Raw genomic sequence first — 27,897 nt, 5'->3', positions numbered from 1 at the left:
TCTCTTTAGCAACTTTATTGTGACAGTATAAAAATCATGTCGTATTAAAAATGGCCAACACGGCGCTTAGACATCATATCATCCCTATTGAAAAAACCGATTTTAATTGGTGCTTTATTTGTTTACTGGATTGTGAAAGGATTAGATGGGGTTTCAATCACTGATAGGGCCATTGCACTAGATTCTTGTTTTGAAGCTGACGGTCCCAAGCCGACACTTAGCCAATAGCATTTCTTCTGCGTTGATGGAAAGATAAATCGCCTAAGTTAGCGGTCTCCAGTGGCTAGTTAGCGATAAAAGAGATCACCCAGCTTCTTCGGACAAGTGGAGGGCTTTTCATTTGGAAGGGAGGAGTTAATATATTCATATCGCTTCGCAATTAGTTCGCCCAAAACATATAATATTGTCACATATTCAAGTGAGGTACTTGGTTTGCATTACCATATCACGTTAAATTGGCGTAAAAATGTAGCTTAAGAAGAATTTAAAAGGAATTTTGTAGAACATAAATATTCAATTTTCGATAGAATAATTTTTATTAGAAATTCTTCTTATGATTTTCGAAAGCCAAAGTTTCGAACAAATCATTCAGTGGTTCCATTTTTTAGCCTTTTATTTTCAGCCACCATATTTACCCACTCGAATTCTCGTATTCTTTCTCTTTAAAATACATTTTCGCCAAACAATAACTCGTTCACATTATACCCCCGAACAAAACAGTGTTCACAAAATCGCATTAAGACAAACTTAAATGATTAATTGCACAAAGCCAAGCGAGATGAATCAAAATTTAACACAATAATAAAATTGTATACATTATTATCAAAAAAATCATACGCCCTTAACACCATATTTAACAGCTTTGTTTCTGTGTTATTTATAATTCTATGCCGCGAATTTATCATCATAACAGATCTGCGCCCTGCAATAAATTAAAATTGTCTGCCTTGATTGCGAAGGCTTTTCGCGACCAACCTTAACGAAAAAGGCAACCCGCCCAAGGCGTTGGTAACAAATAAGACCCGCAGATTACCTTCTTCCTTTCRTTGAGTTGTTCACAATTGTCCTAAAGGTGATTTTCATCCCAGTAATTTTTTTAAAGCCCTGATAAGTTGTTTGTATGAAAACAAATTGGATTTTAATTCAAACAATTTGCGGCCTTAAGAGGTTGGGCGGAAACCCGTTGGGTTGAAGGCAGAGTGTCTTAAGAAAATGATTTTATTTTATTTTWTTTTTTTCATTATTTCGTCTCTCGGCGCAGACAAGTCAGCATGCTAATTTGCATAGAAAGTATTTTGTAATCGAGCGCTGTCGTGTGTATGTGTGTGCATGTGCATGTGTAAGTGTATTTGTAATATACAYGCGGCAGTGGCTTTGAACCCGTGAATTGCTTCAATGTAAGGCTTGATGAAGGGCTTAAATCAAATATCAGAATACAAAGCAAGCAACGATTTGTGTTGTTTACTTGCCGGAACTTCAGTGGAAGTGCAAAAAAAAGGTAAAAAAGCGTAAACATTTTTGGAGTCTTCTTAAGTTAACTCAATTAAATATTAAGCGACGATTAATTCATTTACCTTTATTTTTTTATAAACCTTTTTAAAAATATTATAAAACATGTTTTCTCAAGACTAGTTTGGAAAGCCATGCAAAGAATATTCTACTTTTCTACTTCTCAGACAGAAAATTCCTTTAAAACTGACATATTTGAGACTAAAAGTCGTAACTTGAGTGTTAATATGTAACATTAGGAGGGACATATTAGGTAGTCGAAAAAGTCTTTTCGTATTTCTAATAAAACTTTAACATATTTGTTTTTTTTTTTTTACATTTATACTAATAAATAAATGAGCAAATATGTGCCATTTTGATCGATCACTTTTTGCCATTTTTCCGCTAGAGACATTATTCAATTGAAATTGATAATTAATTTTTACCTATAATAGCGTGTTATTTTGTTAAAAATGGATGAAATTGGGTCAACACTTCCCTAAGCCCCCGTATTTTTAATATATAATACATATTTTCAAACTTCTTGTTGACTTTATACGGTACATATCGATCAAAGCGTAAGGCATATTTGCAAATGTAAGAGAACGTATAAGTTTAGTATAGTTACGGAGCACAAATATAATATATGAAACCGGTTACAAATTATTCCAGCTCCCACATCAGAGAAAATAAGGTATATAGATGAGGATTACACTGCGACCTAAGGTCTATTTGCCCTTTCCTAAATCAAAACGACCCACTTAACCTCAGGTAAGTTCAATATACTGCTAGATGCTACTGAGACGATGTGATCGTTATTTGGAAATATGGATCCATGGAACTTTATCCTGCGTTTGCAGACTGCTATGTAGTCAATCAGCAGGTGTTCTGGAGTTTCAGGCTCCCTGTTGTAGAACCAGCAATTCGCACAAGAAGCCAAGTCTATGTTAGTGCTCCATGAGCTCAGGATAGAWCGAATGAATTTGTTTTTTTCGAGTTTGATTAACATTAACTACTTAGCATGGACCTCGCCTTGGAGTTGTTGCCAATACCTCTCCCTGCCTACTCTTTCCTATTTGCAGAGTACCTCCTTTATGGTATGAGGACCCACCACGATRAACACTTCGCTCAGGTCCTACCATATTAATGGATGTTGCGGAACAGGCGAATKCATCAGCCAGTTCATTCSCAGCTATACCTTAGTGAATSSGCACTCAGACAAGGTGCATTTGGTTACGYTCCCATAGTTTGTTCAGCCGTACTCTACACTCCTGCATCAGTAGCGATTTTATCTCGTCGACAGATATGGCTTTAAGTGCCGATTGACTGTCGCTAAATATGGTTATACGTTATTACGATAGAAGTGTTGGAGGTTTATCTCTACGCAACTACTTATGGCAAAGAACTCTACTTGAAATATGGAGTATGCCATAGCACAAGTATATTATTACTATTTYAGAATAACTGCAAGTATTCGCTTCGCTTAAATATCAATAAAATAATAATAACGTCATGATCAAACTCAATCATTCAGTAAAATGCAGAATAAWATTTTAACCCTTCGATATGATTTCACGCACACATCTACGAGTACTTGAATACACGGTTTTTCGTAGCCACAGAGTTTGCTGCCTGTAATTAAAGATTATACTCGCGCGCTTGTATTTATTTGTATTGKTATGTATGTATGTGTGGAYACATTACTRTRTTCAAGCGTATTTGTGCTTCTGAATAATTAATAAAACGCAGTGCAAATGCCTTATTCTTCTGAAGCATTGCCGACGACTGGTAGTTGTGTCGTAATTAATTACAAATWACATACGCTCTTCTATGGCTGCGAATGGAGCGTGAGTTGTCGTTTTTCGCTTGCACAAACACACGAACAATCACAAGTATATACGCATAGATACATGAATGCATGTTGCASAGCCGAGCTCATACTCATAATGTAATTTCCACTTCATTACAAGCATATTGCGTGTATAAAGACAACAACAAACACAAACTATACGTTCACTTATTTGCGCATTTGTGTTTGTACGTRCGTATATACGAATTTAATAATTATTATTTTGCGCTCTCCCGTCGCCTTTGCGCTTTATGCTGTCAATTATTTCCGCAATCTTCTTAAATGCAGGTTAATCTTCGTTTCAAGCGTAATTGTCAATCGTTGCAACACGTAATAAAGTTTATGAATTTTTCGAGTTAAAAACATATTTGACTTTACGGTTGAATGATTTCAATGCTTGAGCGCGAGCAACATTGCTGTGATTTCGCACAATTTGATAAATTATCTGATTTGGCTTCGGGTTTCACAAGTACGCATACTGTCTTTTTACGATTTTATGGCATTTTAATTCTTTGAGGACGCACAAATTTAATTAATCGTTGCATACTTTACGGATTAAGGGCGCAGATGTCGCTGCTGGAAGCAGCTGTTGGTTTATACACATTAGTGAATATTTCTTTAGAGACTTACTTTGACTCTTATTATTTATTCAATTGAAGTATGAATGAGTTTTTGATACGCTAATTTACATAATAATTTATGTTCTGTATTAAAAAAAAAGTGTCCAATTAGAAACTTCCTCATGACCTTAATGTACATCAACAAAAATTCTCTTAGCTTGTTTACCGAAAATTCGTAGAAAAAAAAATTCCAATAATCAAAGTGAAAAACAGGGTTTATAGTATGGTAAATTATTGCTTGTAATCTAAATATTAGGACAGATATGTACATACATATGTACATACCGTCAATTCAGCTACTTCAAGTWCATAGATACTATTCCAATAACAAATTTTATGCTGTGAAATTGAATGAAAATATTTACTCGCTGTCAGCTCAAAGGCTCTACTTCTTGAAAAATTTTGCTCAGATAATACCAAAGTCCTCATTACATTTACTTCTTCAAAAAAATTTTTTTTTTATATTTTTTAGAATTTTTTTAGATGTTACAAGTTGAAGCTTTTTTCATTATATTTACTTTTTCAAAATTTTTTCATAGATGCTACAAGTAAAAGTTTTTTGAAAAATCTTTTGCCAATCGGGAATTTTATGTTCATTTTTACGATGGTAACATCTTATACCAAATGAACATCAAATCCAGAACTGGAAATAATTGGACATTGGTGACAAGTTAATTATTATTTACTCAAAATATATCTTATTACAAAAAATTTCATACAATTTTTATGTTTGAAAAAATATTTTAATTTTCTCTTAAAGCGAAATATTTCAAATTTAGTTTTAAAAGAGCAATCAACAGTCAACAATAAATATTTTCATTTAATCAATTATTTTACACTTTATACTACTTTATTGCTTCTCCCAGAAACTTAATACATTTTCTATTTCCTTCAATGCAGAAAATGTGCATTTCAAAAATTCTTTCATTCTTTAAAATCCAGTTAAAACCATAAACTCAGTAATARTGTCAATTGTATGGTTTCAAATAAATTCAATCAATCAAGTGGAAATACCGAAAGATAGTCAAAACAAACCCGAAGATCAAAAGAGATATTTACGGTGTCTGCATATATCACAAACACCCCCAAATGCACAAATTTCTGCAGGGAATAAAAGTGAATAATACATCAACCACTTCTAACTGGCAGACAACGGCAGCTTACGCAAGAAGCAGAGTGAAAGAAATGCCAAAAATATGTCAAAATTTTAATGTAAATAAAATGCACTGAAACGAATATAAATATATCACCAAYACAATGCACACACAAAAAAGCTATAAATATCTTACTAAAACACAAAAATATATACTAAATTATATGCAGATAAATTTATGCAAGCACTCGACAGTAAAAAATTAAATTCTGACATTTTTACATTATTTCGAAAATATTTATTTTATTATTTCTCTTACTCACATGCGAGCGCATTTTTATCTCAATATTTTTCAAAATAAATATTTACAACTTTTGCCTCCAGTAAATATGAGATATATATGTATATCTATTGCCCGCTTTAGCCAAAATGCTTGCCAAGTTCACCATAAATAAAGGCAAAGTTAAATGCAAGCCACAAGCCGCCAAATACCGCTCTGCGGCTGTCGGCTGCTCCAGCTGATTGCTTGTGGTCGATGACAGCACCCACAGCTGCGCCACAGCAGCGGTAAAGCACTTTATAACTTGTGATTTCTTTTTTCATCTGCACACAGGTATGATACACAGTGGCTGGCATACGGTCAGCCAGTCAATGTCCGACCGTAAATACTTTCTCTCTTTTGTGATATAAATTTATTTGAGTTTAGTTGACTTTAAGCTGCGGGTGGCATGCTGGTCATTTTGATTTAGTGCTTGTTATTTCTGCAGTTGTTGGTCTCATATAAGCGGCTAAATAGAGCTCAGTGAACCGTTGTTAATATATTTGGTACATCTCACCTGCTGGTTAATAAGCCGATTCAACGTTATTGCGGTTAGGATTTTACTCAGCTGSTGCTTTGAATTCGATTGAGCATTTTATTGACGTTCATCGAAATAAAGTTCAATAAACAGTTAGTACGTTGAGGTGAAATTTTTATATATATTATACCGTGTTTGAACGTATAATATACATATATTTATAAAAAATTACGAAACAAAAACTTCAATCAAAATTCTGGAAACTATTCGCTCCRAAAACCGTGAGAAATCAGTTTCGCCAACGATTTAGCAACCACTGACAAAATTCTCTCACTAACCACACCATCAGTCAAGTAACCAGCAGCGAATTAAATGCATCTCAATCGGTAAATCGCCTTGTCAATGCCTCCATGAATGCTGGTTAGGCGTCCACGTGCATCGTGCGTCGTGCGTCGTGCATTCAGTAGCAGCACTCATCGCCACATATTCGCTCTGTGTACTTACGCAACGGTATTTTGGCAATGCTGTTAAATCGCATTYCGTTCAGTTGCCACATCCATCACCGGTCTTATCAAAACAATCGCTCATCGTCAGCATCYACTGCACTAATCCGCTTGATGTGTCCGGGCGTATACGTAACATGGYTTGTGTTGAATTCGCCAAAAGGTGGAATACATATGTGTGCGCTTGCCTGCATAATTGAGGAAGTGGCCATATGTGTGTGTGCTGGCGCATAATTGAGCAGCATATTGATGAGGGTTCACACGCGCAGTGCCACCGTTTTGTGTTTCCTTGTTATGAWGCTATTGTTTGGAGCGGAACATGGTGTACATTATTTAATAAGCCTTGTCTCGTGCTATTATGTGTTGACAAGGGTATTTAGCAGTTTTTGCGATTACCTTAAATTTATTAATGGCATACTGATTAAATGTGATAGCTACATAAATTATTTGGAAATAATGATTTAATAATAACAAGGTTGAGAGGGTGCTAAAGATATATAGGATGTAAAAGATTTTATTTGTTTGCTCTTTATACCTTGATTTCACCTTGAAGTTWGTATGGAAACATCGAAGACCTTGGAAATTGTATATATAAATAATCAGCATAAATCAGAGCTGAGTGGAGCTGGCGAAGTCCTTCTGTARGTATATACACAAAGTAACCCCTCAGTTTTCGAGATATCGATCTGAAATTTTGGCACACGCTCTTTACGCCCCAAACGGCTACTGTTCTGTCAGAACAACTGATATTTCACGACCAAAGCATGTAGCTGTCATACARCCAAAATGATCAAAATCAAGTGCTTATATGTAAAAGTTTCCCATTTTGCAAGATATCTTCACAAAATTTTGTATAGAAAATTCTCGAAGTCAGCACCACAACATGCGAAAATATTATTCAGATCGAAGCACTATTGAATAKAGCTGCCATAGAATTTGATCGATCAAAATCAAGTTTTTGTATGGAAAACTTCTTTATGTGACAAGATATCGGCACGAAATCTGGCATGGGTTATTATCTGAGACAACTGCACAATCTTCGAACAATTTGTTGCATACTTTTTGAGATACTACCTAGCTCTTAGGAGTTGGCGATTTTTGCATATTCGAAGAAAACATTTATTTTCTCCAAAATCCGGAACTAACATACATTCTTATCTCCTCACCGCAATTTTTTATTAGCTTTTCATCAATATGATATATGTATATTACATAACTTGCTATTTACGAAAGCCAGTAGTTGAAGATAAATCAGCAAGGAACACCTTTAAGTCAATATTTAGTCTAAGAACATAATATTTATTTGCCTTTAAAGCCTTTGTTCAGTGCTGGYAAGTCCAAATATTAAACAAATAATATTGTTATAATTAACTAGATGAAAGGGAGAAATGTAAATAAACCACTTATGCATACATGTATGTATGTATGTATGTATATGTGTATAAYACTTGGTATACTTTACACCCACAAAATAACGTTGATTTGCAATTAACCATATGAGAAATCAATTAACTGCTGTCAATAAAAAAGAATCGTATGTGAAGTAAAAGCAAATCCATTAGAATATTAGTAACAGCTGGAAGGGCAAATTTACAAAAGATTGCGTAAAGAGTGTAAATATTTGTTACATGTTACGAAGGTGATACGAGGGTGGTGTATGAATTTGYTGAACTACAGAAAATTCAGCAAGCAAGAAATATATATTAGGTGCGCAAGTAAATTCCCAGTGTTTGTCAATAGATGTATCCAACAGTTAGTAGTGATCAATTTTGACGGCTCCAACAGTTGGTGGTGATCGAATTTCATATATCCAAACCGTAATAAACTTAACCTAGACCATTAAAAAAGGTTCAGCGTTTCCACATTCGTGACTCAGTTTATGTTTCACATACTTTCAACTGTGCAAATATATCCATTTTCTCGCCAAATAATTCATTTTCTTCAGTCAGAAAAATCATCATCTTAAGCATATCGAGGACTACGAAAATTTTACGGAAGTGTTGCCTCAAGTGAAACAATGTATCGTGATTGGTTTATTCGCTTCAAAATTGGTGATTTCGATATTCATYGTAAACTTGAAGAAAAACTAAAAACCTTCGAAGGCGATGTTCGATAAGGATCTGAGTCAAACGCAAGAAGAGYTTGCTTCAGCATTGAGAGTCACSCGCCAACCCATTTCAAAAGGACTAAATGCACAGGTAATGATTTAAAACAAAAACACAGGAATGTTGCTGCCAAACAATAYTCACCAAACCTGTTAAAATCTACCTAAAAAAATTAGAATGCTACTTCTGTAGCTATTAAGTACTTCTGTAGCCATTAAGTACAACCCAAAATAATAAAGTACACTCAGATCAAATTTCACTCGGACTAGTCAATTTACACACCGCACGCAAACCGGATCAATAAAAAATTTGCTTAAATAAGTGCGAGTCCCAGTCAAATTTGATCTTTAGTCTGCAAATCCAGCATTCTCGCAATTTTTTTTTTATATAAAATAAAAGTATATAACTTTTTTCCAGAGCACTGTTAAAATTCATTCTTAAAATATGATTTGTCTAATTTTGTTCTAATTTTTCTCCATTTCCTGTACACTTACGTACATTGACAGCAACCCTCTTAAGCATAATCATGCTGTGTTCGTTCAGAAGTTCAATTTAAGTTAATTGCTTTCGTGAAAGCAAGCGAATTTTATCCTTTGCAAATTTCAATCAAAGAATCACACACACAAAAGCCAATGCACATAYATACATAAATGCTTATGTATACCATATATTTAAACATCAATATACAAGTATGAGTACGAAAACAAACGTGCAAGCGACGACCTTACTGCTGGACCATCAAAGAATATATGAATATATGTATACATAAATAAATATGTGTATATATATTTAATACACATATGCATTTATGTTCAACACTGAATAAATTAAAATATATAAACTGCTCTGAATAATTAATTACACTAAGTATCCAAATGCAAATTATTTGCTCAACAGCAAGAAATTAAATTCAAAATATTTTAATATAAGCAAAATTTATTCATAAAAGAAATARTAACCAATAAAGCACTAATGGATAAAAATGTCTACAATTTATTGGCGATAAAATATTAACTCCCAGAGTGAGGCTTAATTATGAAAATTAATAGGAGGGAGATAACCATCGATCATTAAAGCACTGAACATAATAAAAGCCAAAGGTGGACAACAGAGATATTCCGTCCCGACCAAGGATAAGGGTCTGGATCCCGCCTACACCATCGCAACCGAACCAGATACTACAGCTCATTTAAGATCTGCTAAAGGATGGACATTTTTAAAGCCTTCGCKAACCCAGTAGCAAAATCTGGCGTGGAGACCAAAAGCCAGAATGAAAGTYCTGCTGCTACTAAGAATTAAGATCGCGAAAAGTGGCGGGGAGATCAATGATGGATTCACTAAAGTAAGCATCAGAACCTAAGAGGCTGACGTCGATGCTACAAAACACTTAACTTCGAAAAACGAGATTGGTGAACTCGAGGTTGATTCTATKGAGTCCCTTAGTGGTGTTGAAAATATTAAGCAAGATGTATACTATATCCCTCGTGACCTCAAACTTTATTCTGATACAGAGCTTTTCAGCGACCTGGTAGGAAGATGAAAATAAAATATTTGTTCTATTTCAATCCAGAATTTCAAAGCCGATTTATTAAAACAAATTAAATTGCCATTATTTGTGAGCATACAAAAACTCTCCAGAATATCAGAATTAAAAAAATATACAAGTATGAACAAAAAAATTCAACAATAACAAAAATTAGCAACAATTAAGTTGCAGAGCAGAAAGTATGAGTCCTTTAAATGTGCTGCGCAAATCGCAAATAATACCGGCAGTAATGAGGAAATGCGATTTACGAGAAAAAAACAGAAAAATTTTATTTTTTCACCAGCCAGCAAGTGTGCAAATGGCAGCAATTTTATTGAAGCAAACAGCATTTCACACAAAAATGCTCGGATTGCGGTTATTTATAGCATAGTCGATGCCGGAAGTAACGAGCCAGCAGTATGACGCTGCAGTAAAAGTTCGAAATGGAGCTAAGAAGTAGAACGTTATGAATTCAAGCGCGAAAATAAGAATGCAAACGAAATGCAAAAAATGTGGAAGAACAAAAAACGCGTTGAAAGGGCGAAAATTCCAGCTTAAGTCGTTCAACAATGTCTGTTGATTAAGGCACATTTCGTGGAAAATTATAATTGCGGCGTACTTCAGTATTGTATGGCAAGTAGCTGGTGCTCAGGCTACAAGGGAGTATGGCTAATCTTCTTCTTATTTAGCGGTGGCATATTTTGAAGCAGGGAAGTGCTTTGTAAGTAATGCTAATAAACATGCGTTATATTTGGAAAAAAATATCTGACTTCAAAAAAAATTATTATTTTCTGTGTTCTAATTGCATGCGGTTTACTCTCGAAATTTTTGTTTACATGCAGATTTTCTAAAGCTTTTGATACACATGCACACATATAATATAAGATCTTTGCGATATTATGCTTGGTTTTTCTTGTATATGTGTGTGTGTTTAAATATATTAGTTGCAATTTCAAACTATTGTGCTTTCATAATTTCTTTAAGAGACGAATATATAAAATAAATTTTTTTTTTAATCATAATAATCGATGACATTATGTAAAACATTGACCCGTATCGTCACTTAAGCAGCCATGTCATCGCTAAGGAACTTAGTATTTCTCATCAAATTATTTTGAATCAATTAAAAGRGGCTTGCTTCAAAAAGAAACTCGATATTTGGGTAAAACATGAAATGTCTGTGGCGGCATTTAAAGGACCGAATTAATGTCTTATAAAACTACATAAATGAAATCGAAGCATTTCTGAAGCGAATGGTAACAAGAAACGAAAAGTGGATCAAATACGACAATAATGTGCGAAGAACATCATGGTCCAAATGTGGTGAAGCTCAACAAATGGTCGCAAGGCCAGCTTTAACGCCTCGAAAAGTTATGCTGAGTATTTGGTGGGATTGGAGAGAAATCATTCAGTATGAGCTGCTYCAGCCTGGTCGAACGATTGATTCTACATTTCACTGTTAAGAAATGATAAGACTAAAGCACGCCATCGAAAAAATGACCAGAACTGACCAATAGAAAGGACTTCGTCTTCCATCACAACAACGCTAGATCACACATATTTTTGATGACACAGCGAAAACTGGCGGAGCTTGGCTGAGAAGTTTTGATGCATCCACCATATAGCTCTGACCTTGCACAATCTGACTACCATTTGTTTTGRCCAATGCAGAGCTCCTTTAGTGGAGTAAAGTTGGCCTCAAGAGAAGCTTGTGAAAATTACTTGTGGTAGTTTTTCGCCGAGAAACTAGAAAAGGCTTACACTGATGGAATAAAGTCTCTAGCGGAAGAATGGCAAAAAGTGATCGGTTCATTAAACCTCATTATAAATACAAAAAAAAAAACAAAGTTTGATAAGAAATCCGAAAATCGTTTTTGGACTACCCAAATAGTAGAAGAAAAAATGATTTTAATTGYCCCTCATTGCCTTTTAATTATAAAAGTATTTAATTATAGTTTGAAATTGCGTTAGTTGGGGACATTGTGGTTTTACAAATGTAGCCGAGGGATACGACTCTTGACCAAAATAAAAAACATTTTATACAAATTACCTATTAAAATTCATATAAAAAGATTTCTGCAAAAAATAATGTTAAGCCAATACTTAACTTAATATTAAACGCTTAAATTTTGTAAAAGTCATATCCCTAATTAAATCAAAGCATTAACAAGTTAACATATTTCTAAATTTCTACATAAACACCGACACTCATAATTCACTTTGTCAACTTACCGCTATCACATTCTTCATTTACRTTCATCTCCAACATCTTTGTATGTGTAATGTCCTTGTGTGATGCCAAAAAGAGCACCACATCCCGTTTTTCGTTCTTAATTGGCACAATGTCAAAGAGACACCAAAACGGCGAACCTGCAAAGAAGAAAAGTGAAGAAGTGAAACTAGCTTATTTACATAAATGAACACAGTATCGCATATACATATGTATGTGTGTGTGTGTGTTGCAAGGCTCAAAGCCTAAAAGCGGAAAATGAGCAAAGTGCTAAGCTGGCAATTACATGTTGATTGAGTCTGCCGTTGACACGGCGTATACGTAATCCATATTTACTTATGCACGGTAGCGTAGATTTCGCTTGGCAAGCTTGAAGGTAAATTATGATTTAAGGTAAGTGTTCAAGCGGATATTAGCATTTATGTTTTAATAAAATGGAAGCTGCGATTTTTTTTAACAAAAAATTTTTGGAACTAAAATTAAATTTTCAATTTTTGAGTGGAATTTCAAAATGAAATGCGAAAAATGTTTGAGTACTAAATATTAAATTAATAATAATAATAACATCTAAGTATGCAAACTCAAAAAAAAATTTCATTCAAAAGCATTTTTTCTCATTTTTATTATACATTTTTTTCCTAATATTTCAATCCGGTATTTATAAAAATTAATTTTTAACTTTTCAATCTGGTATTTGGGATTTGAAATAATGCAACTATTTTTAATTGAAACTGAATTTCAAAAATAAAAACATTTTAATTTGAATGGAAAATCTGATCACATCATGCGAAGTAATTATTACAACATCAATCAAAAAATTACGAAACAATCTATTATGCTTATAATCTTACACCACGGCACTATTAATATCACTTAAAGACCACTTTTAAATATCTTAAATATGATAGCCGCCATATCACTTACACCATCAAAACACAAGAGCACACGTACGCCACACTAACAAGTCTGTATCCTCACAGCATCTACCAAAGCTTCACACAAATTAATCAAAAAATCCCTCTAGACTTCGACTAGACCAATCAGTGCTGCAGAAAATAAAAACTTATAGCATACTTGCACGCGCAACGAAGACTAAATTACGTGTTACTCACATATTAAGCGTTGCATGTATTTTACTTTTATCTCTTTGCTCTTCATCTACTTACATTGTTATTATATGCTTTGTGACGCACACAACGCTGGGCACAGCCTTCGAGCGAAATAGCCTTTGAAATATGTGCCTACACACTTAATGACATGCATTCGCTCATGTGCTTATCAATTTGACACACTTTTTGATCTTATACACACACACATATACTATACATTATATATCAGCAGTATACTTATTTACACTGGCATGTGTGTGAGTATAGAAAACATTATCTAGTTAATTTAATGAGACCTTACTGCTTGAGCGCGCATTCAAGCGACTGTGAACACTTTAAATTTGTGTGGGTGTGAGTAAGTGAAGGACGAGTGGGGAGATATAATGCTCAAMAGTTCWGTAAGGTTGATTGGAATATCACTTYAMTAGAAATTACATAGAGAATAATTAGATTTACACTCATTTCTTGAAGGTGAAGAGGAAACAAAGCAAGTTTGAGAAGTCGTGCCTATGAATTTTGAAGAAAACACTTCTWTGGGAGTAACGGCAGTATGATCTGAATATAATAAATATTCAAAACATATGTTAGTATTGCATTTTATAATTTCTTAAGGCTTCTATATCAAAACAAAATTAATGAGAAAGGAATGACTCTCGAAAAATTATTCCAAAAAAAAGTATATAATATTTAAAATAAAACTCTTCAAATACTCTTAAAGCCCAAAGCAAGCAACAAGAGAAAACCAAAAGATTTAACGCGCATTAAAAACCAATAAAATGCTTAGCTTACTCACCCAACTACCCTTAATTATTATCATCATTTACGAATTGAAAAGCAGACGTCAATTCAAGTCAAGTCAGGACGAATAAAAAGCCAAAACACACTCAAATGATGCTATTTACGTATAAACTTAACGTTCATATGATTTTATTTATTACCAATGCGGATACGTGTCCGCTTTGCAGTGAACGTGTGAAACGGCAGAAAGTTGCGTATACGCCACGCTGACTGTGTCATTCACACTGACGCGGACAGCAGCGTGTGCGACGTGCGCGCCTTAACTTCAGCACCTCGTACATATACGAGCAGAATACGTGCACACACACACACACCCGGCAATACAACAAATTGCTCACTTACAGTTACAAATGCGCAACGCTGAGCAAATCCTAACAACATGCTCCCCAGCGACTCGGCACAGTGGAAGTTGAGTAGGAGTAATATATGTGTAGATATGTTTTTTCAATGTTTATGTTTGTATATGAATATATTCACTTCTGTTAGTTCATATCGATCTGCTGCCTCTCGACATCCTTTTGTTCTGCTCAAACTATTGCTGGCACAATAAAAAGTCACAAAGTCACTCGAATAAGTTTCTGAGTGGGCTTATGGCAGATGACATTGTTTTCCAATACATTTTTTGGCTTGTTTTTGCTCTTTTTGTTGCCTTACTTTTGAGTTCTGTTCAACTTGTTTGTAATTTTTACAGTTATTATGCTGGCATATATACTTTGTCTGCCAAATTGCACGACTTCCGGCTCAATTCTGAATGTCGGTGTACATTTATGTTAAGAATATACAGAAAATAAAATTTATATCTCACATAAAACCGCTTAAGTCGTGTTAATTATCTTTTCGTATTCCACCACATATACTCTTGGAACATAGGCATTTTTATTATCGCTCGTAGGAGACTAATATTGAGACTTTATTTCAAGAACTGCGGTCTCCTAAGCTCGCATTTTAGTTGCGGAAAAGCGTCTACAAATCAAAACTTTCAAAAACCTTCAATTTCAAGTTAAGCTACTTTTTTCTGTTAGCTGTCGTTGTGTTCATTAGTATAGTATATCGTGGCAAGCTGTTGCCTTTTTCATAAGGCTGCAAATTGATAAATTGTGACTTTAGTTTGGCCCAAAAGTTTGCGGTTAGTGTAAGTGAATAAAACTTTATTGCCAAAGTTTCCAGCAATTAGTTCTTCCGTATTGTTAGCAAATATCAAAGAAGTGGTGGTTATTATATCTATATTATTATATGAAGCACGAATCTGAAGAATAAAATATCAAATAATTGGTTTTACATAGTAATGGATTAAAGTATTTTGTACATGAGGGTATTTTGTAGAAACGGCTTGAAAATTGCATAACTTCCATTCGAAGTCTAAAAATGTTGATATATCAACAAGCTAATGGTTGTGTTATGTGATAGACAACATTTGTTTGCTTTGAAAACAAAATGTTAGTTAACTCCGCTGAAATTCATATATGTCCATTAAGCGTCTACAAGAAGCCAGAGCCCGATTTATCAGGGTTGTGCTTCTTAATCTGTTTCACTGTTACCAGAAATATCACCATAAGCTGGAACCCAATAAAGTTTTATCGTGAAATAGGATATTAGATGCACTTAGATCGTCCACTTAGATTAAGAGAATATTTTACTATATACTATGAAACTTTAGTAATTTCAAATGCGCTTTGAGATCTTTAAATATAAGCATATTTCTATATTTCTTGTGTAGACATCCTCACTGTTAGAACAAGAAGGTTTTTTTTTTATGTGACCTATCGTTGGAAGACACTGTAGTTATTTTGTAGTCAGAACACAATTTTTATATGTAGATTTGCTGAAAATGCACCAGCTTCTTCCTACTCGAGCCATGCCACACCGATTTGGCTGCCAGTTGCTTACTTACCGAACAAGCCTGTGCGCAATAAGTAAAAAACAACCTGTAGGGAGTATTGAATTCTTCAACTTGGTGTAAACTCGAAAGGCAGTTTTCAGTGTCGTCAAACGATCTTCTTGGATATATTAAATGTGTCACGTAAAAATAAAGGGAGCGAGAATTTCGATAATAATTTAAATTTTTTAAGCCACCCAAAAGCGCCAGTTTTTAACTCCACTAATCTATAGAAATAGTAACTTTTTCTTGATTTTAGAATTGATATAGTATTAAGCAGCAAAATATTCCTCATCGCCAGACATCTTTATTTGGTGGGCTTTGTGGAGATCTGCTATGGAATTAAGCGAATCCAGATTTGTTGAAAACGAAGTGCTGACATTTAAAGTAGAGTAAGTTCTGCAAATCAATCTTTATTATCTTTCTATTCCACAAAATGCCTCTTCAACAAAAAACTTCACAAATAAACAAGTTATTGTGACTAACAAGTTGATATAACACTTTGATGTAATTAAGTCTCAAATTATGTTCCTTTTACGTGTAAAGCACAAATATTAAGTATACGAGTTTCTTAGCACAAATATAAGTAACAAATCATTATACAAACGAGCTCTTTTACTACAAAAAATGCTTAAGTTGTAATTTCTCTCTCTTTCAGCTCAATAATATCATATTCAATCCTTTGGAGGGGCTAAACCCGTAGCCTAATAAGCTCTGTTGTTGGGTCACTTTGTGTTTATTTATCATTTATTTGCAATTTGCTTCAGATAAACATTTTAATTAGAAGCTTTCAACGCAATTRATGTCTAGCAACAACAGCAGCATTTGCTTTTAATTATGTGATTCACATAAACACACACATAAAAATATTAATGTAATCAATAACAGTGTGTGTACTTACCATCTTTTTTGTAAAAAATAACTTCCAATTTCAATTCGGTCTTATTCATCAGACTTTTTTCAATTTGCTGTTTGTGCTCGTCTTTTGTTTCCGGACCGTACAGGAAATGGCACGAGCATCCTGTTGACACAATAAATGCAGCCGATGAGAGGTCGTAGACGAAATGCGCCGCCAACCAACGAAATTGACACAAGCCAGCACCAATAGCAACAACAATAAATATGGTAGTCGTCAATGTACAATGATGTTGGGCGCAGTTGGGCAGCCATTGTCCGGCGGAATGTTGCCATGCACGGGGATGAGCCGGTTCGCAGTCATTTTCATGTTTGTTTTGTTGAATTTTATTACAGTTGTTGTTGTTATTATGTCAGTTTTTTTTTTTTTTTTTTTGTTTTGTGTTTTTGTATCGTTTTTTGTCCGTTGTTGGCATTTTAATGGGTACAATTGTTTTCGGTGTTGTTGATTGGCAGCATTTTACACGAGTATTGTTGTTTTTATTATTGCATTAAGCCCGTGAAATTGCACGGATTTGCGTGAAAGCATGAAAAAGAGAATTAAATGAAAAAACAAGTATAAAAAGTGTTGATTTAAAATATATTTGCGCTGCATAATAAACTGATGCTACTTTCACAAGATATGGGTTGCCAATTGCCAATGTAAATATAAAAACATTTCATTTTTTAAGTCGTCCAAAACAGTTAAATATTCAATTTAAGTTTCTATGCTTCATTCCATCAAATATTTTATACCTTAATTCAATAAATATTCATGGCCTATTTCAAACWGTACCATCAATCAAGTATTACTAACTTTATAATGATGAGGTGATGAACCAGTGGAGAAGTACAAAAAAATATAATTAACGAACGRTCTCCCCCATGACCGAGACCCTTAGATACAGCGCCCGAAAACAAGCACAGGAACACCTGCTCCATGCTACTGGAGTTGGAAAAAGAGTATTTTCTCGCAAGTATCTCGGCCTTACAACTGCCGTCGATTCCGCTATGGCTAGGCACTTAGACACGTTTAATAGGGAAGTAGTTTGATGCTACTATCAATAGCATCGAGTGTCTTTGTGRTAAGTCTGGTACAGTCACGCTGATGAGCTAGCGAGAAAGGCATCCTAGAACCGCTATCGATAGAATGAGAGCGAGCGGGCACCGGCTCCCGTATCCTCTTTGTTCTACTATTAGTTAGCTAGGCTTCGCGGAAGATTRGCCAGCGCTGGGCASCTTCGGTACATGCGGTTTGGCAAAAGCCTTTTGGCCCAAGATCGATCGCAAGACATTTAGTGATCTCTTTGCCCTCAGTAACTCTATCCTCTCCACATTTTTGAGATATTTTATAAGTTCGAACACAGCASTTCTTCTTTTCTATGGCCAAAGGACTACATACAGTWGGCTACGTGCGATTTTTGATCARGCATCTAATCTAACCTAACCTACTTTCAAGGTATTAATCGATGTATTCGCTACRTCTTCGATAGATATTATGTAGCCGCTCAAACTGAAAAATGTYATATTTTTATAAAAGAATTAAAACTCCACTAAGATGGAGATTATTCTCAGCTCTTCTTGGCTTACTTGGCTATTTCACATTTGATATAATTAAAGAAAAATAACTAAAAAACAATTTCCAAAGAAATGGGTATAAGGATAAAAATATGTGGAAATATGAAATGTATTAAAACAGTGCTTGGGTAGTCTGAGACTAAGCACTGACTTTCAGCCAAGATATTATGCCACTTAGATACAAGTCAAATCAGTTTCTAGGCACTAAAAACATGATCGATTAACTGATATAKGAAAAAGATGTAAATTTTATGATAAAATATACTTTTTTGGATTTCATGCTTTGTCAAAATGAAACTGTGAAGTGTGAAACAAACGATGGCGAAAAATTTTCCATAGTTTTCTAAGATACTACTTGTTCTATTTACTTCAATAGTGGTCCATTGACAACAATGGCTGAATTTTTGTCAAATCGCTTTTACATTATATATATATTTTTTTTTCTATTTGAACACCATTTTACCTTATTTTTTATGCACTTTCCTACTTTCCAACTTACCCTTCTGCATTATTTGCGCACGCGAATATCTTGTCAGCTCCACGAAGCCATCCGAACAATAAACAATTGGATTGCCATTTGCCTGCGCATTGCCAAGCACGAAATTTGAATCTGCAAGGAGCAAAAAATAACAAAAGTGAACTAGAAAGTAAATAAATGTTTGACGAGTAAAATGGTTTTGTTGACAGAATTCTAAAAAATATATGTATATCAATTTGTAAGTAGTGAGTAAATGGGTTTCTGATAATAAAAAGCTTTCAACTGGCATTGTTTGCTGTCCAGCTGTGCATTAAAGGATACTATTGGCTTTGGCACTTACATATCTGACAGAGTGAAAAATTTTTATTATTGTTTTTAGTCCCTTTTTCCTCATATAAAAGTGGGAGTGACAATCAATTTTCGACAGTAAAGAGCTTGAAATTGCACTTAACTTAAGACCTAACATAATAAATGACACTATTCTGTGATAGCAATTCCGAGAATTTTAACTCAATTAAATTTAAAGCTGAATTTCTGAGAAATTTCTTGCTATTCACATTAATAAACTGCTAAAAAAATAAAAAGGCAATCAATTAAATATAGAAAGCAAGGAAGTAACTCTTATGCGTACACACATACAACTACATACACACATAAAATTCTCTCGCATGAAGTAATACTCTGTCCAGTGGTCCCATGGGAGAGACAAGAGGTGGAAGTAGGTTAGGTTTAGCGGATTAAAGTCCCGCACTCCGGCTTTCKATGCTTCCTCCTGCTATAAAAAAACACACACATACACACATATAAAATCATGTTACTAATGCCCAAGAGCCTCTGTAAATTCCTGGTATTTAAAAAATTTAAGCTTCTCTTTTATTTGCAGAAGCAAGTGCTTGCTGCAAATCAGAAATCTACAAGCAAGCAGCTGATCAAAGTGAGCAGATAAGCCAAGCCAGTCCATGGCTCTTGCACACATAGACTAGTAATGAATTTAAACTAAACTGCTCAAATACCATTTAGCAGTATTAAAGATGTGTGCTTGACTGTGTGTGCGGGTTTGTCAAGGGCACTTTTGAACCTGAGCAAAGAAGCAGACAAGATATTTGTGTTGTAATTGTAATTTAACTAAACTACCGTTAACTAAGCATGCTTTACATCGAATGAAATGAAATTTATCCGAAAGGTGATAAACATTATTTTTAAACTCTAAACATACCAAGTTTGTTACGAAGTTCGTAAGCAGAAAACAGCGGAGGCTTTCTAAGTATATAAACAAGGTGCGTTCCAAAGTAAGCAGGACTTAAAAAAACGGAACAAATGGATTTTTTCGGCAAAATTAATTTATTTTATTCAAAATATTCTCCTTCTGCTTTGATATAGCTTTTGCACAGTCCAAAAGCATGTCGAACGAGTGTTTTAGCTCATTAGCCGGTATGTCCGCCAGTGCAAGGTGTGTTCAAAGAGCATCGCGAATTTTGCATTTTCGCGGGTTACGTATATTCGAATTTTGAATTTTTGGTGGCGTTATGTTGGTACTCATGTCTCTCACTTATGCCGACAAGCTCGGCCATTTTGAATGTTCATTTAATTGTTGACAACTGCTTTGCTTGCACGTGTTTTGGATCGTCTTCGATTTTTACCTATTCAAAAAAAATGGATCAAAGAACTTATATCAAATTTTGTGTGAAAAACGAAATTAAATGCTCGGATGCATTCGGAATGTTGACTGTGGCTTACGGAGAAGCTACCTTGGACCGAAGCAACGTTTATCGGTGGTACAAAATGTTCTCAGAAGGCCCGGAAGATGTGACAAAAATTGGTTTTTGCACCACGATAACGCCCCTGCTCACAGATCGTTGCTTGTTCGCGACTTTTTGGCCAAAAACARCACACTAATGATGCCGCAGCCACCGTATTCTCCAGAACTGGCCCCCTGTGACTTTTTCTTGTTCAATAAACTGAAGAGGCCCATGAAAGGACGACGTTACGCTTCTCTTGACGAGATATAGGCGGCATCGAAGGAGGAGCTGAAGATAAAAAAAATATATTTTTTGAAATGCTTCGAAGATTGAAAAAACCATTGGCACAAGTCTCATGGGGATTACTTTGAAGGGGACAAAATAGATATTCATGAATAAATAAATAATTTTTGAAAAAAGCTCGTATGCCGGTGCAAGCCTTTTGAATGGCCTCTACGTCTGCATAAGGCTTTCCTTTCATGGGCAAATGCATTTTTYCAAAAAGGAAGAAGTCTCACGGTGCCATATCAGGTGCACACGGGGAGCGGTTAAGGCTTAAAATGTGATTTTTGGTCAAATAATAATAAAGTTTTGGTCGTGAGTCAATTTACGTGGAACAAACCGTACATACACCTTTCGTAAGCGCAAATGCTCGATCAAAATAAATAAAAAATAATAAAAAAAATAGATGTTTTGGAGATGTTCAATTCCATTGCCATGAATTTCAATTGTGATTTCGGCTGCTTTTTGATGAATTCACGCACAGTTTCGATGGAATTTCCGGTGATCACGGATTTTGATTGGCCCACATGTATGTTTATGTTCTCACGACCACTTTGAAAACATTGAAACTTATAGACAATCTTTTGAAACGTTTTGGTAAAAGTTTTAACAAKTWTAAAACAAAATTGAATGTTGGCTCTTTGTTCGAAGCTCATTTTCGCACCGATAACACAAAAATACTGATACTTAAAACGAAATAAATTTACTTACAATCAATGAAATGTCATGAAATTATCACTAAACAATAGATAACGATTCTAACGCACTAGTCGAGATATAGATGGCGCCACCAGGGGGCGCTAGACACAAAAAGTCCTGTTTACTTTGGAACGCATTTTGTATAAGTGATCAGCGTGACGAGCTGAGTGGATTTARCACTGTCTGTATATACGCAAAATAATCGGTCGGCTTTTAAGATATCAAACTGAAATTTTTCAYACGCTCTTCATTGCTCAAGAGATGCTTACTTGTCGGAACAGGCACTATCGGATCACTATCGGTTCCACATAGTAAAATTTTCACACCGGCTGCCATAAAGCCCTCCTATACCATCGCGGTGTTACACTTTTATGTCTCTGGCTAGGGTTAGTTGTGGTAGCTTTAGTGGTTTAGGAGATATATACGTTAAAATTATTAACTAAGGCACTTTATCGGTTTTAGTWCGGCAATAGTCCTATTACGCCCATTTTCGGAGTCATACTTCTTTCACTAATATACGCGCATATCGAGTTTCATCCAGATATCCAAATTTTTACTCAAATAACAGCTGGGACAAACAGAAAGCCACCAGGATTTCAAATTTTCTCGTCAATATGGTCATTTATATATACATACTTRCATAACCCTCTATCTAACTCGCTTAATCCCAGGAGATACGTACAACATGTCGCAAATGCACAAAAATAGATAACTATTTATATAACATACACATATCTTTTGATATAAATATAAAATGTCTTGTCCACRTATACATCTACAAGTCTACTTACTATCTTGCTTGCTCTTCTCCTCCCCGTCACTTGCGGTATGATACTTAATTCGGTTAGTTAACTTTTACTTTGTTGGCTGCTTACCAACAACCATGTGAGATGGGCATAAGCCTTTCTACAGTTCATTTTACACGATACTCTTATTTCTATCCATTCCACTCCCACATAACCAACTAGAGCTAAATAGAATGAAATGGCTCAAAATGCATACAAACTAACAATAACAAAGAGCTCTCATGTAGCTCGTAAGTATATATGTGGGAAGGATTGCAGTAAAATTGCAAAAGGCATAAGAGGCTTTAAAATTACTTTGAGAAATTTGCAGATAATTGTTGGTAGAGACCAGGTGGCACATAGTTATAGTAAATATGTCTCAGCTAAAGTGAGTTTCAAGTGATTTTCGTGCTCTATATGGTATCCTAATTCAAAAACTGCTGAGATATTTTTACGACAACAGCATAGATTATACTTTATCGGTAAAGGTATCCGCTCTCGTGTCATTTGGAATTGATATCAAATCTATATTGAGTTGTTGTTAAGGATTCTGCTATCATTMACTCATCTCAAATTATRAAGCAGCTGTGGTATTAATCTAAAYCATAGCTTSGRTTGAAACGTTTCACAAACAAGTGATTCTCTGAGCTAGACTCTCTGAACTAAACCGCAACTATCGGGATGTCCAGTAGCACGCTGACTGGCAATTTAGCTATCTGGTGCATTACCATTGCCGTAAAATCAAGTAAGTCGAGTTTTGAAGCACGATAAAGCCGTTTGGGTATATTTAGAGGAGTGTGARACGATTCAGTTAACCTTAAGCTGAACTCAAAGGCTTAATTACGGCCTCGGATCTCATTTTAACTAAAGACTTTGTAACGGCCAGAGATATTTGGAATGGCTTCGCGAGAAAGAAAACAAAACTTACTAATCGGTATTTTCGATTTCTTTGTGTATATAATATAATTTTTTGCTAGGATTAGCCCTCAGACACTCGCCTATCTGTTTTTCTTTTTTTTTACAATTTGTTTTGCAAGCCAAGTTACAAATGCCAATTAAAAGTTCATCAAATCGCCAGACAAACAAAAAGTTTGTTGATAAATGCTACATGCGCTTAACTCTTTTCGGAGAGACTGAAAAGAAATATTACATAAAACATACGTGTGTGTGTGTGCATGCGCCTGCAATTTTCGTGTCAGGGGAACAACATATTGGGCCGAAAATTAATGCGCACATACAAGCAAAATATATTTCTCTKCGTTTAATTTTCTAAAATACATRTATGTATGTGTGTTTCTATATATGTATGTAACGGTAGACTAGTCGCACAGCCAAAAACCAATATCGGAAACTTTTAGAAGTAGTAAGCACACAAAAGCCTCAGGTCAGCTTAAATGAAACCATATTTTTTTTTTTACACAAACACATGCAGAGAAACAAGCATATGTGCCTACGTATTCGTGCATATATGTATTGCTRGAAGTTATTTAAACCGACACAACAACAATGTTGACCACCAATGCCCTAAAGTAGCACACAGCTTTGCTTTTGGGAAGGTCACTGTTGATCGAAAGTTATAAGTAAATATTTGCAAAACTTAATTAACAGTTCTAAACCGTACGATGGGCGGCAACAAAAACACAACAACACCAGTGCCAGACGCCAGGCGAATAAATTGACAYTGCGTGATCAGCGTATTAAAACAGGGCGGCTATCTTTAAATACAACTGTGAATATAGGGATAAATATATACAAATAAATTGATATRTATTTATTTATTTGTTTATGTGGGCTGTCGAGTTCAATACAGCAAATAAATTGCAACGCCACAAATATGGATGGCAAAGAGACATGCCGAGCGGGGCGTGAAACTTCAGCAGAGGGCGTTGCTAATTAAACGCAATTTTCACATTCAACGAAAGACCACAATTACGTTGAAAGTTGATTATGTGATGATTGATAAATGCGTTGATTGGGTGACAAACGGCACACATATACATACAGATGCATAGGATAAGCGCACACAGATATGTATACACATGTATGTGTGCACATTTGTACTTCAGAACTGAGATATGTAGGGACCGTGGCTTTAATGGGCAGCATAGAATTCGCATTGCACAAAAAAGTGTTGCATATGCACAGGCGCATGCTAACAGCGTTGGATGGCGTTTATGGAAATGTTTAAATGAGTAAACCCAGCAAACGCAATTTATTTAAACTTTATTAGAACAATGAGAAAAATTTTACCCAGACATTCAACTTTTTTTTTTTTTTTAACTACTTTTAAAGTGCACACCTAACATGAAATTAAAAAATCAAATATATTTATTTTTCATATTGTGATAGGTTATACCTTTGAGAATGACATATGAAATTTGAAAACTATATCAGTATACTCAAGTAACTTTTGATTTACAGCCTTCGAAAGTGTAGTCGTTCAGTTCACCCGCTTGATCACTTTATCACTAAATATATTTTTCTCAAAASAGCATTTTTCAAATTTGCTTGAKKCATTACTCGAAAACGATGCCAATCAAATTTCTCTCCATGTTTTTTTAATACGACTTACTAGTTTTCTGGTCATCAAATATCAGTCACGAAAATTCAATGGCCAAAAAGAACCAAAATTTGGAAAAAAATTCATTTTAATTTTTAAAATATTTATATTTTTAGATTTTTAATTTTGTCAACTTTTTAGCTTTTTTTTTCGACCGCATGTTTTAACCGGAAATGTTGGGCGTTATCCACAGAAAAGATTACAATCACTGCTGCAGTTGAGTATAGTACCTTTTTAGCGCCGTCGGAGGTCTCAAAAAAATATTGAATTTTTTTCTACACAAATTTCGCCGCTTTAAAGCATCTATAAATATACTCTTTAAATACAGAAATATTTGAATTTTTTTTTTTTTTTTACAAAAATCTGGTTTTTATTTTTTAAGCAGTCACACTAGCTGTGTACCTTTGAATAAGGTTCCGCAGACCTTTCGAGGCCTGTCATAACTAAGTATACCATTAGAGGTATTAAGTAAGTAATGGAGAAATAATTAATTTAGATAGCCCTTAACAATGTATCAACCGCTCTAAATGTGCTCAGTATATAATTTTTAATGCTGATAAACACACTTTCTCGACTCCAAGAATAAGGTTTGACCAGATATACTTGTTTTATGACTAGGTTTTTACTTGGAGAGAAAAGTAAATATGGACGCAGGGTAAAAAGCTCCTTATTTATATTTGAAAAACGTGTATTTAAGAAATTTTTTACGCAGTTTCAAGTAGACGAAGAAATAATGTTTTCTTACACCCTAAAAGTATACTACAACTTTTTTTATTCAGCAACCTAACTATAAGTTATCCAAGCAATTACTTTTCTACTAAAAAATAATATTCATGCTGCTAATTTTATAAAAGTAAAAATGATATCTTTATACTCAAGATTTCCTCAGAATTCAATAACCCAAGTTTTCTGGGGTTTAGCGAATWTTAAATTGTCTCCGTGTCTTTAAGAAATGTAATAGGTTCGCGTCCTTGATTATAACCTCGTGGCCTARCTAACCTTAACGCTATACTTTCTTAAATTATTTTTCGGTCTTTTTCATTCGTTCGGGTTTTTTTTTCAATTTGTCTTTTTCATGTTTTTAATAAGCTTAAGCAAACTAAATTAAATTATATTATATAATTATTATTTATATATATTATATATGGTTATTATTATTTATAATTATATTATATAATCCTCACAAATTGACTGACGCCCAAAAATGCTCAGAATCCAACATTCGAAGGACAACATTAAAGAGGTTTATCCTCACAAAAATCACATTTTAACCAGGAACCACTCCCCGTATTCACCTGATATGGCACCGTGCGACTTCTTGCGGAAAAATGTATTTACCCATAAAAGGAAAACGTTATGCAGACATAGGGGCCATTCAAAAGACTTGCACCGGCATATTGGCGGCCATACCGACCAACRAGCTAAAACACTCGTTCGACATGCTTTCGGACTGTGCAAAAATCTGTATTGAAACATAGGGAGACATTTGTTCTGTTTTTTTTTAAGTCATGTTTACTCTGGAACACACCTTGTATATCGCACATACAAAAAAAAAATTCAAATCTTGAATTTCTTACTGTCAAATTGGTCTCTCCGACAGTTATTAGATAAAAAAAAAAAAAACAACAGAAAAAAACAGAAAATACAAATCTATAAAGAACAAAGTATCCACATTTATAAACAAGGCTTGGGGCAGACTTCAAAGCCATCGCCCAAAATTTTTCCAATTTTCGCTTGCTAGGTGCACCCACATATATAGTATACATAGTGACCGCAATTGAAAGCCCAAGAGTAGATACATGTGTGTGAGTGTGTGACGTTGTTATGGGGAAAAATGMACCTGCACACATACACTTCCGGCAACATGTCACATCTGCTACTGATTGCGGTGAACTAAGTTGCCGCAATTGTGGCTTTTATAGCTACCAGGCAACCGACCAGTAAACAACACCAACAGAAACAACACAAACTCCCATATAACCAGGTATATAGATCGAACGTATATTCATTGAATTTATAGTGCCGAGCCAGCAGCAGCTTCAGGGTATTTAATTTCGTCATGAAGCTGCTGAAGCTGTGCAATATTTTCAGAGCACACTTTTGGCCGCAATAGAGCGCGATTTCCGCATTCAGCTGTCATCTGTGCACTTATCGATACTCCACCGGGCTTACTGAAGCATAGCACCCAATAACCTAAAAATGCAAATGCAGCAATGATTTACAACGGAGCGAATGCATTTCGTTGCCTGCTGATTCGGTCATTTTTGGACTGAATCCAATTTTTGTGAAATGGTCTTGTTTTGGAAATTTATGCATTGGGACGAGTTGTAATTACAGCAAACAGACAATGAGCTGAAAATTCAAATGGTTTGGGTATGGGAATAGCGTTTCATGGTTATGCAAGCTCTACAGGTCARCAATTCTCATTTCAAACTGACTGGTTTAATGGACGACCGATGTGGTAGTTTCATTCAGGCGTTCAAGGTAAGTCTTGATATCATTTTCATTTTTCCTGCGAATTTGGTGATCAAGCAATTATGTTCCTAATTTATATATTATACAGAGAAGGCATCAGATGGAATTCAAAATAGCGTTATATTGGAAGAAGGCGTGGTTGTGAACCGATTTCACCCATATTACATGTCATCAGGGTGTTAAGAAAATATTATATAGGGAATTTCATTGAAATCGGTCGAGTAGTTCCTGAGATATGGTTTTTGGTACATAAGTGGGCGACGCCACGCCCATTTTCAATTTTAAAAAAAGCCTGGGTGCAGTTTCCTTCTGCGATTTTTTCCGTAAAATTTAGTGTTTCTGACGCTTTTTGTCAGTGATTTTCAACATAACCTTTGTATGGGAGGTGGGCGTGGTTATTATCCGATTTCTTCC

General features: G+C 34.8%; 1 protein-coding gene across 1 annotated transcript in view; it reads right to left on the bottom strand.

Moving 5' to 3' along the window:
- The window catches only part of LOC108971774 (potassium voltage-gated channel subfamily H member 8-like), a gene marked incomplete at its 3' end in the record, with an annotated part of 145,950 nt that overhangs the window by 19,969 nt on the left and 98,084 nt on the right, over positions 1-27,897 (bottom strand). Inside the window, exons 4-6 of the mRNA XM_018938046.1 lie at positions 18,965-19,075; positions 16,895-17,014; positions 12,213-12,350 (exon numbers count right to left, since the gene is read on the bottom strand). Coding sequence (XP_018793591.1) covers positions 12,213-12,350; positions 16,895-17,014; positions 18,965-19,075 — 369 coding nt within the window. The remainder of the gene's footprint in view (positions 1-12,212; positions 12,351-16,894; positions 17,015-18,964; positions 19,076-27,897) is intronic.

Source organism: Bactrocera latifrons, unplaced genomic scaffold (assembly GCF_001853355.1).
Source record: "Bactrocera latifrons isolate USDA-ARS-PBARC rearing strain unplaced genomic scaffold, ASM185335v1 scaffold_36, whole genome shotgun sequence".
Taxonomy (NCBI): Eukaryota; Metazoa; Arthropoda; class Insecta; order Diptera; family Tephritidae; genus Bactrocera; species Bactrocera latifrons.
Note: the sequence above shows the minus strand (reverse complement) of the source record. Positions and strands in the feature narration are given on the sequence as shown.